This window comes from Octopus bimaculoides, chromosome 13 (assembly GCF_046866305.1).
Source record: "Octopus bimaculoides isolate indiv1 chromosome 13, ASM4686630v1, whole genome shotgun sequence".
Taxonomy (NCBI): domain Eukaryota; kingdom Metazoa; phylum Mollusca; class Cephalopoda; order Octopoda; family Octopodidae; genus Octopus; species Octopus bimaculoides.
In genome coordinates, this window is record NC_142940.1 from 55,832,261 (window position 1) to 55,844,760 (window position 12,500).

The window sequence follows — 12,500 nt, forward strand, 5'->3', positions numbered from 1 at the left end:
ACCATGGAAATGTTAGCTTGTGATTTAGAAGTTATTCACTTCACAACAAACGTGATGTGAACCTGGATAAATACAACACTCTTCTTGCATACCGCACTTCATTACAGAGGTAGAGGAGGAGGAGGAAAAAGAAGAGTAGGAGGAGGCAGAAACAATCACAAATTCAGAAGAGTTTTACATAATAATAATGTTCAAACTTCACTAAGATTATCTTTGCATTGCATCCTTCAGAGGCTGATAGTTCAAGTACCAGTCAAGTACATGGGTTGACATAATTAACTACACACTTGTTGTCAAACTTTGAGGCCTTCAGAATACATCAAAAATCAAAAGCACTACAAATATCTTGAAAATCAGAGATAAAAGTTGGTGAAAGATGGACGATGTTGGATATCACAGTTATAAGTTCATGCCTTGCAAGGCTATGAGAGATCATGACTGGAGTTCCTTTGATTAAATGTTTGCTAAGTCAACACCACCCAGGGGCTAAAAAAAAAGGAAACAGTAACCTAAGCTGAGGAGGAGGTGATATCAAATATGGTGAAACAGAATTAAGAAGGAAGCAGACAGAAAATAAATATATAAAACAATAACAAAAGGCTTTAAATCACACACACACCTCCATTTATATTTGTATAAATGTGGTTTCCAGCATTATGTTGCAGTCATGCTGGGGTAGCATTTTTAAGGATTTTAGTCAACTAAATCCACCACAGTACTTTTGGTACTTATTTCAGAGATCTTGTAAGATGCAAAAATAAGTGACAGTTGGTATTAAGAGAGACGATAACTTTGCGAGACATGATTACTGCAGGGTATTTCTGTTTGAATGCACCAGTTATTGTTCACCAGACTGACATGCATAAACATACACACACACATGACAAGCCTCTAAGAAGTTTCCTTCCCTTAAATTTCATTCACAAGGCAGTGGTGAACTTGAAACTATATCAGAAGATAGTTACCCAAAATGCCATGCACTTAGAATTGAACCCATGAACCAAATTGCAAAGCAAACTTCCTAACCACACAGCCATGCCTGTGCTTTATATATACACATATATACACACACACACACAGATACTTTGACATAGGGAGTGGATAAAGTACTCATGGCAGTAACAACTACAAATATCAAAAAGCAGGAGAAAAAAAAACTGTGATTAAAAACAATAAATAAAATAATTCAGACAAAAACAAAAAAGAATAATTTTTTTAATCAGTTTCCACCCTACCCCCACCCCACCGTTAGATCTCTTACAATAATACTTTTAGTACACAAGATTTTACAAGCATGTACTAACAAATCTATTCTCATGACAGATTAATATTTTCAGAGAGACAGAGGGCAAGAGAATAGTTTATAGACCAAAACTAAAAGAGCAGTGGGTGGAAAGGAGGAACACTGTATATAGAAAAAAAGGTGTGTGTGTCTGTGTGTGTGGAAGGGTCAGTTAATCAAAGGAGAAAGAAAAGTAAATACATTTTTTGTAGCATTTTATGCCATTGTGTCAGCTGAATTTAAAGCAGCAAGCTACAGTAGAAAAAGTGCAGTGATTTTAACCTTTATGAAATGACTTGAGATCTACCAAGCCTCACTATATTTCCCCCACCATAGAAATAAGATAGGGTTTCACTGGAATGGCAGAACGTTTGCTTCCCCGACCACATGGTTCCATGTTCAGTCCTACTGTATGGCACTTTGGGCAAGCGTCTTAAGTCTCAGGTTAACCAAAGCCTTGCAAGTGGAGCTGGTAGGTGGAAACTGAAAGAAGCCCATCATATATATATAAAGATGGAGACAAGCACCAGCGTCCCATGTAGCTAGATAATTGCTAAGATTTCTATTAGCATGAAACCAATGGTAGCCTTGTTAAACCACAAATAAAGTACATATATGTGTATGTGTGTTTGTCCCCCACCACCACTTGACAATTGGTTTTGGTGTGTTTACATCCACCATAACTTAGCAGTTCAGCAAAAGAGACCAATAGAATAAGTACCAGGCTTACAAAAATAAGCACTGGAGGGTCGATTCATTCAATATGCTCCTAGAATGACAACTTAGTACTAAGACTATCATAAAGTAACTGGCTACCACGATGAAGACGAGGTGCAATTTGATAAATTGTGTCCTCAACTTTTTCCAATCTAAATTAGTTCAATCAGAATACATTATCGTCTGAATTGGTGGAAAAAGGCAATATTGCTGATATCACATGGTGTAACAGCCCGGTTTTTCACCACATGGTACAATAACGACCCTGCCACTCACATGGTGCAATAGCCATCTTTTACCACATGGTTCAACAATAGCCCTGCTATTCCCTACATGGTACAACAACCCTGCCACTTATTACATGGTATGACTACAGCCACACAAAACAGTGCATTGTTAATATTTACAAATGATATTATATCTTTTCTTCTCCTCTTACACTTTGATAACCTGAATGTAGCTTCTAATCACACAGCCATACTGGCACCCAAAGACACTCAATAACAATGCACTGAGGAGATACGATAAAGGATCAATAACATCTTGCAGTGGTTGAAATGCAAGTAAACAGCAACAATTGTCAACAGGGAGAGGAAGGGGGAATCTCTAAAACATTTACAGATAAATAGGCATCTTTTATTTCAGTCATTAGACTGCTGTGGCCATACTGGGGCACCACCTTGAAGAAAATTTAGTTGAATGAATTGATCCCAGTATTTAGTTTTATATACAGCCTGGTACTTATACTGTCAGTTTCTTTTGCCAAACTGCTAAGTTGTGCAGATGTAAATTCCAACATTGGTTGTCAAGCAGTGGGAAGGACAAGCACAGACACACTCACACAGATATATATATATATATATATATATATATATATAGAGAGAGAGAGAGAGAGAGAGAGAGATATTTCAGTTTCCATCAACCAAATCTACTCACAAGGCTTTGGCTGCCCCAAGGATACAGTAGAAGACACTTGCTGAACCCACAATTCTGTTGTTGGGAAGCAAGCTTCTTACCGCACAGCTATAGACTTATATGGAAAGAGCTTCTGGTTTCCCTGCCTGGATATAAACAATGGAATTGGAGATTTGTTTTGATTAAGAATTCAAACCAGGTCACTGATTCTTTAAGAGACCAGCTGCCTTATAGTACTTCACATTATACGATATTCATATTCATAATTACCGACTTTAGCTCAAGGCAACAAATTTGTAAGGAAATTTCTAACCCGACTGATACGAGAGAAAAGGAGGGAAATGACAGGGTCAACCGTGTAACGGAATACTGGTGAATGTTGTAAAGGAATTAAATACAGCATTACCAATTCTGCTGCACCACTGGTCTAAAATAATAAATGAAATTGTAGAAAGGATGTGTGTGGAAGGGGATTGTTGATACACTGGTTCCTTTTCTTTCGTTTAGTTCAGTTATTTGATATTCTTCAGAAATCCGTGAATTTGTTCTCCCATTTAAGTACTGACCTCACACACAATCTCTTTTTTGCTCTTTGTCTTTACAAGACTTTTCAACCAAAATAATAAATAAACTGATAAATAATGACAACTTGAAGGACACATTATGTAATTTCAGATTGTCAAATAAATAAGGACACACACACACACACACATGCATAGACACGCATAGATACATAGGCCATAATTGAGATTTGAATACATAAACACAAAAGGCCACAATGCATTTCAGAAAATAAAAAATATAATATATTAAGGAATGTTCAAAGAAATCAAAAGACAATAACAACAACAACAATAATAATAATGGGTTCAAACTTTGGTACAAGGCCGGCAAAGCAAGGTTGACCCCGGAAGAATTTGAACTGAGAACATAGAGACAAATGAAGTACCACTAAGTATTTTGTTTGGTGTGCTAATGATTCTGCCAGCTCACCACCTTTAATAGTTCTTTCTACTATAGGCACAAGGTCTGAAATTTTTTAAGGGCTGGAGCTAGTTGATTATATCAACCCTGAAGGGATGAAAAGCAAAGTCAACCTCAGTGGAATCTGAACTCAGAACATTAAAAAAAAAAATGCTATCAAGCCTGCCGCCTCACCGCTTTTAACTCGTTAGTATCGCTCACATTATTCTGCCAAAAATAATACTTATTAATTCATATTGTTTCCAATTAACCAAGCATTATTTTGTTGTTTCAATATTTTGATGATGTGATTGTTTATTTTTAGAATGACATTATAGGATTGATGGGAGAGGCCGGATCGAACCAGTTTGAACATAAAACATGTAGAATTATTCAGCCAGATTTGGCCAGTTTAAACGCTACATGGTTAACCCTTTAGCATTCAGATCATTCTGTCAAATGCAATGCTAATTCATTCACATTGTTTTTAATTAATCTTGCATAATCTTGTAGCTTTGAGATTTTGATGAGGTAACTTAATTCTTAGAATGATATTGTAGGGTTGATGCGAGAGGCCAGATCTGACTGGTTTGAGCATAAAACAGGTAGAATATTTTGGCCAGATATGGCCGGTTTAAATGTTAAAGACTTAATAAATAATAATAATAATGGTTTCAAATTTTGCCACAAGGGCAGCACTTTTGGAGGGAGGGGATGAGTCGATTACATTGACCTCAGCATTCAACTGCTACTTATTTTATTGACCCCAAAAGGATGAAAAGTAGAGTCAACCTTAGTGGAATTTGAACTCAGAACATCATGATGAACAAAATGCCGCTAAGCATTTTGCCCGATGTGCTAACGATTCTGCCAGCTCACCGCCTTAATAATAACGAATATATTATTTGGAAAATTGAAAATAAACTAGCAACTAACAGTGGTAATACAAGATTTGAATACTGGAAACTTTTGATTAGCTCAAAAGACATTCATTCATTCATTGATCGAGAAGCAGCAGCAGCACTGGGGTAGATGTAATTGACTTAATTACTCCTGGACATGAGTATAAAAAACAGCATCCACCTGCCAAGCCATATTGAGCAGGTGTGGAAGAGTAGACTCACCAAACCGGGATGATCTGAAGCTAAAATGCACATCAGAAAGTGGTCGGTGGAGATTGTTTTGGCTTGAATTTGAGCTACAGAAACACAAATGTTTCTTAATTGAATAGGTGCCACATTGTTACTGCAAATGGCCCTTAGAATGTTCTGAGCTGATTTTGTGTTTTTAATATATATAAACAAAAATAAATGAGGTTAGAAGTTAAAAGATTCCGGAGATATAGAAGAGATATCAATGAGAGTAACTCATGTATCAAGAAGTTATCCATCATGAAAAACGTGTTGATCACCATTGGTTGAAACCCATCACAAGGTCCAGGCCATGTTGCAGTGTTGCCACTTGTGTACCTCAATGGCGCTGAGAGCCGTGCCAGCAGAGCACAAGCTCTTGGGTGGGCCTACGCATGCAGGATAGTTCAAAGGATAGGGGCCAGACTAATATGGACTACCTCATTCCAGGGTAAAAATGGGTTTGCAAAGGGCCAACATCCAATTAAAAAAATTAAAGATAAAAAAAATGTTTTTAAAGTTATAAACGTATTCAATGACAATTCAAAAGAACAGAACCTGTGAGAGGGAAAAAGACACCCCAGAATCAAGAAAAAGAATGAAAAGTCATTGACAACCCACCTATGCTCCACAGGGAATGGAGGGCTTAAAAAAGGTATGGATTCAAACAAGTGGCAAATGGCAAAAATTTATCCAGAGGACATCAAATGAAAATAAGAAATGCAAAGATATGAACAAGTGCAATAGAAATTTAACAGATAATTAATATTCTGAACAACAACAACAACAACAAAAATGAATTTCTTGAAAGCAGTTGCTCAAAATCTGCAATTTGAATTTCTTAATTATCCTTTATTTGTTTTAGTCATTAGATTGTGGCCATGCTTGGGCACCACTGTGGAGAATTTTAGTCAAACAAATCAACCCCAGTATTTTTTTTTTTTTTTAAGCCTGGTACTTATTTTATCAGTCTCTTTTTTTCTTTTCTACCAAACTGCTAAGTTACAAGGACATAAACACATACAAAAAAAAAACACACAGATATATGTATATAAGATAGGTTCCTTTCTGTTTCCATTTACCAAATCCACTCACAAGGCTTTGGTCAGGACAAAGCTACAGTAGAAGAAACATGCCCAAGGTACCATGCAGTGAGACTGAACCCGAAAGCATGTGGTTGAGAAGCAAACTTCTTACCACAGAGCCACACCTGCACCTATCAATACACAATGTTTTAGTCGGATCATTTTTTTCCTTTTATTCTGGATAAATTTTTTAAATAAATTACTTGAAAATAACTTCTAGTTTACAGCAATACTTTTTCTTCTACATAAATACCAAAGTTTATTTATATATCCGTTTATATTCTATATACACAATTTTACATACATTTCTTTGTTTTGATTTGTTCAGTAAAATATAGGAAAGAAAAAAAAAAAAAAGATTTTTTCATGTATGGAAGGATTTTATCCTAACAATATTTTCATGGTGTCATTTCCTTTTCAGACACTCCATTCCAGTAATCATTATTCATCACAAAATAATGAGCTTGCACAGTTGTTAGCATGTCAGACAAAATGCTTAGCAGCTTTCAACATTTTATGTTCTAAGTTCAAATTCTGCTGCAGTCAAATTTCCCTTTTGTCCTTTCGGGATTGATAAAATAAGTTTAGTTGAACAATGAGATCGATATAATTAACTTAGCCCTTAACCCCAAACTAAAATTGCTTGCCCTGTGCCAAAATTTGAGACAGCTATTCCACACATCTTAACATTGATAGAAAGAGAAAGTTTATATTCTCTAACTCCAGTTTCAATACCTCGTTTAGGCACCATTTAATAATCAGGTGGCATTCTGATTTTGATGCTGGCAATCCGGTGATGAATTGGTTGATGTTAAATTAACCAATAATGAACTAACAGGGGATAAAACAACCTGATACCTTACACAAACACACACATACACAGAAATACATATGTATGCCTGTGTTCATGAAATGTGCATGTTTAAGGTATATGTGCATGTGCACACACACACATATCCAGATCAAATTTAAGATATGTGTGTATGTGTGTATACACACATACATTAAATATATGTATATATATATATATATACACACACACACATACATATATATATATATATATATATATATATATATATATATATATGTATATATTATATAAGTTACTTTTCCCTTAAGGTAAGATCAACAAAAAAAGTACTCCATCTGGTGAGAGATATATATTGTTTAATGTACAGAGTATATAGTTATGAGCTCCTAATAGTAGCTCACAACTATATACTGCATACATTAAACAATATATCTATATTTTATACATATATATATATACATACATACATGTGTGTCATGTATATATATATATATATATTGACCGTTGACTGAACACTATTCAATTTTTTTTCTCCGTATTTTTCTCCTTGTCTCCGTATTCTTTCTGTTGAAGAGCGTAGCTCGAAACGTCAAAGACTTTCCGTATTCCCGAGCGTCATACTAATATATACTTTTGTTATTTACACCACCTGTCCTCGTCTGTTGTTATTTTTTGTATATTCTCCCATATATATATATATATATATATATATATATATATATATACACACACACATTTACATAACTACTTTTTGAGAAACAAACAGCCAAAAATTTTGGACATGTGTTTCGGGTGTGACAAAAGAGAAAAAAAAATCATTATAATTGAAAATTTTAAGAAACTAACCAGTTATTCTGCAACTAAACTATGGTGTTCAGTTGTATGAGGTTTTGCATGGAGGAAGTTCATGTAGCTGTGTATATCTACACAAACTGAGACCAACACAATGTTCAATTATTTTCAACGACTGTGTGTGTATTGACTTTGCATGTGTATGTTCTCATGTATGTATGGGTGGGTGTAAGTATGCATAAATGTACACCTATACAGCCGTGCATTTATATCTGTATGTTTGATTATGTGTGTGTATGAATATCTGTATGTATGTGTATGAAAGTGTGTGCATGAATATGTATCTATGTGTTTATATTTATATGTTTAGGTGTGCGTGTATTGCGTGTTGTTGTTTTTTTTTTTTTTACCTAAAGAGATACAATAAATAAGCAAAGAGACAAAATTGAAAATTGATCCAAAGTTATAATAGGAAGTGAAACTGTCAATCAATAAATAAGGTCCGGATTATATAAATATTTGCAGAGGATGGGAGGTAACTCTGCTGCCGTCGAGTATTGGTCACCTACCTTCTCTGACACATACACATACTGGTATCTATTAAAAACACGTCTGAAAGCTACAATATGTTGATTTTAAACATTTTCAATCCTTGTAGAGAAGACTTTGCAAAAAAAAAAAAAAAAAAAAATTTTTTAAAAAGGGGCAGCAGTCATCCTCCACCAATACTGATATCCAAAGACACACAGACCGACAGCCAATAAATAACAGACTGCTATGTGTGGTCCTCATGAAACAAGATCATCTAACATAATATACTTTATGAGGGGAGACGGCAGTTTGCGCTGTGCTGCCAAATAATTTAGCTTAGCTTGCAGGTCTTCACCAAACATGTGTCGGATTGCAAGACGTGTAGAATGAGCCAAAGAACATGGGGAATGGATGTAATCGAGAACCCATTTCTCTAAGTCTGGCTGAGCTTGTAAAGCAGCGGGAAGGTTTTGTCTCCGAAGCCAGATATCTTTCACTGGACATCCGGCACGAATGAGCAGTTTTATAATAGTCTCGTCACCCAATTCAAATGCATATTGAATAGGTGTCATTGGTTTCAATAGACAGTATTTATTGCAAGGAATGTTCAATTGACTGTTGGCCCTGAGCAGAAGTCGAATTAAATAGAGGTTTTTAAGCCCAACAGCTAAGTAAAGCGGTGTTTGTCCCATTTTACCTTCAGTACGTATCCTAACGCCACTCTCGAGAAGAAGTTCCAAGATTTTCAACGACTGAGATAGAATCGGTAACAAAACAAGGGGAACTTTCTTTTGTTTGTTTCTGTAATTGATATCTGCCCCAAACTGAATGAGAATATTAACAAGATCGTAGTTGTTGTCGTTCACAGCAATCCACAATGGCGTCTCGTCTAAATTGTTCTTTATGTTTAAATTGGCTTTCGCTGCTAATAGATGAATTACAGCTTTTACATCGCTTTTTGCAGTTGCAATGTGCAGCGGTGTTGATCCGTCGACGTTACAGATGTCTGGAGACGCACCTGCATCCAGCAATAGCTTCAGGCTCGAGTAGTTTACTGTTTTATTAGAGACAACTAACAAGAGAGGAGTGAGTCCATTGTTAAACACAGCATTCACGTCAGCACCACCATTCACTAACAAACATATCAAAGCAGGGTCTTCTTTAACAATGGCCAAGTAAAGAGGAGACAGGTTGATGTTTGGACATAAATTGCAATCACAGCCAATGTCAACGAGAAACTTGAGAGTTTTATAGAATTGCAGCTTCAATCCAGTCTGATAGCAAAGTAAAGCCCTTAGTAAAGGAGTTAATCCCTGCTTATTGATGGCATCCTTCACTGCACCATCATAATCTAACAAAACTTTGGTGCACATATGATGTGCATACATGGCAGCCAGATGCAGTGCCGAATCACCATTTTTGTCAGGCAAACTCACTTCAGCACCATAACGAATTAGTAGATGAAGGCCTTCAACAACTCCATTTTTCACCATAATATGGATTCCAGCCTGACCAAGGTGCCATGACTGAACAAATGGCTCAGTAAAGCGATGATTTACCACAGTTGGAGTAGATTGTAAAATCTTTTCTACAGCACTCAGATCATTGTTGATCAATGCTTGGTAGAAGTTGTAGACTACAGCAACAACTCCATTAATGGGTAACATAGAGCTGTCATCGTTATCACAAGGCAGTGAGAGAGAATCACATAGAAAGAGAGGCGGTTCACTCAGCTTCGGAAACTGCTCCATGATTCCAGCTCACTCCATAAGAACTCTGAAAGAGGAGAAAAGTAGGTTTTAAGCTAGAGACCTCCAAATCTTTGAAGAGGGTGTTATTGAAAAGAATTTAAATTTAAATTAAACAATCTAATTAATAAACAGTAGCTTTATCCAACCCCACTCTTCAATATCAAAAAAAATGTATAGAGGTAAAAATAATCTAAATGGATTAGGTATTGAGCTACCAACTGATGTGTTTTCAGTTCATATTTTACAGAATGTCTTTCATGGTACCGCTTAAAAAGGAAAAAAAAAACCATCACTCTGCATTTCCTAACTCTACAGAGCTAGTACAGTTAGTACTAGAGCTTCTGAAGGAAAATACAGAGACAGTAGACTAGTTTCCCAGCCAGGAAGATAATCATTTTACTGCTTTTGTAAATGCAGAGACTGCAGTCAATTAATTCATACTTAATATATTAAAAGTAATTTATTTTATTGCACCCTAGAAATGATGAAACGTATCTCAACAATATTTGAAACACCACATTAGATTGCATAAGCTACTGAGAGAGCCTAATTGGTCACTCAAACAAGAAATAACAGCCAAACTCCCTCATATCATGTCCTCAATGTCTTAAAAAAAAAAAAAAAGAGCAATTTTAAAATGTGATCGTATGTATACAAATAGACCAAAAGGTCAAGGATAAGAAATGCTCTGACCATAGGTCTGGTGGATCAAGGCTGATCTTGAGTTAAACAACGATAACAAAGTATCTATCTAGTTGAGAACTGTAACAGTTATATGACACTTCCACCGAAAAATACAATACTTAAAGAATTGTTAGAGGAGAGACATGGAATATTGGAGATACAGAATGAGGTGTGTGTGCATCTGTGTGGCAAAACAAGTCTATCAAAATTAACATAGAAAAAACAGATCCTTGAGCAATACTAACCATATTACTACTAGTTGAAGTGGCCAACTAGATCGCCACATGAGACAGATATTTGACTTACAGTAAGGGTGGAGACAGCTTTGAGAGTGAAGTGTGTTGGTGATAGTCATCATGCAGGAATATGATCTGGCTGTCCATTACCTACCCTGTTCCCTCAGCCATCTACTCAGAAATCTTATCTCATCATATTATTTAATGTCTACTTCCCATGCTGGCATAGGAACGTGGTGAGCTGCAGAGCTGTGTCGGCTCAAATGTCATCTTTGGCATGGTTTCTATGGCTATGCACCCTTCCTATATATCATCATCATCATCATTTAACCATTTTGTTACTGTATTTATTTTGAGATGCTCAGTGTTTCTTTCAATTACTTTAAATACAACAAAGAATTTAATAAAATAACTTAGTTATAATTCAGCTAGTGTTAGGAACATAAATTGTGACTAAGGTTTGGTGGAAGATTTTAATTCAAAATTTATGAAAACAAGACATTTGTACTCAGAGCCAGAGCCGGCTTCAGCCAGGTTGGTAACAAAAGGGCTAATGTCCATTTAATGTCCACATTCCCTGCTGGCATAGGTCGGATGGTTTGACAAGATCTGATGCATCCAAGGACTACATCATGCACTAATGTCTACTTTGGCATGGTTTCTACATCTAGATGCCCTTCCTAACACCAACCACTTTACAGAGCGTAGTGGGCACTTTTTTCATGGCACCAGCACTAATGAGGTTGCCATGTAACTTGCTAGACAGAAAAAGAACAGCACAAAAGGTAAAGGAACAAGCTGCCACCACTAAGAGGAAGGATTTGGCTAATTTAAAAGCGCTACATACTTCAACAATGGACCACTATGATTATTTATTGGTGTTCTGAAATAACAGATGTGAAGGAAGATAATGCTATTTACAAGTCACACAAAATAACAAAAATAAAAGACTAGAACTCAGAAATGCTACCTGGGTTCGAGGTTATGTCAAATGAAGTGAAACAACTTGGTAGGAAGTTTAGAGTGAGACAGGGTGGCAAGAGCATGGAAGTAACATGTAAAAGTAGAGGTTGCACAAGATATCGGCGGTTTAGCAGTAATAAATGTTGACAGAAGTTTAAAAGACACACAAGGCAACAGGTTTTACAGGTTTTACAAACTAGTAGGTGTGTAAGTATCACACTAGGTAACAAAGGTTCGAACATCACATGAAGAACAAGGGTTTGGAGGTCAAGCATAGGTTACAAAGTAGAAACGTTTAGTTATCAGTGGTCAACAGGTGAAGCTCAGACTGACCATAAGACAATAATAGCATCTAAGGCTATCTTACACACCATTGTGCCCATTGCATTGTCATCTCATTTACCATCATATTTAGAACATTATTTGTAGCAAATTACAATCTCATCAGTGAAGGTATGCTTAGTGGGTATGGTGTTTGGCTTGCGATTGTAAGGTCACAAGTTCAATTCTTGGATGCACATTGTATCCTTGAGCAAGACACTTTATTTCATGTTGCTCCAGTCCACTCAACTGGCAAAAATGAGTAGTACATGTATTTCAAAGGGTCAGCTTTGTCACATTTTATCTCACACTGAAT

The 12,500-nt window shown here is 36.1% G+C and overlaps 2 protein-coding genes across 2 annotated transcripts in view; both read right to left on the bottom strand.

The window, feature by feature from the left end:
* LOC106881556 (NTF2-related export protein 2) overlaps nt 1-12,500 on the bottom strand; it is a 42,317-nt gene that overhangs the window by 17,326 nt on the left and 12,491 nt on the right. The gene's annotated exons all lie outside the window — the stretch shown is intronic.
* Nucleotides 6,618-12,500, bottom strand: part of LOC149132918 (uncharacterized) — an 18,374-nt gene continuing 12,491 nt past the window's right edge. The window contains exon 3 of the mRNA XM_014931996.3: nt 6,618-10,005. Coding sequence (XP_014787482.1) covers nt 8,487-9,980 — 1,494 coding nt within the window. The 5' untranslated portion in view covers nt 9,981-10,005 and the 3' untranslated portion in view covers nt 6,618-8,486. The remainder of the gene's footprint in view (nt 10,006-12,500) is intronic.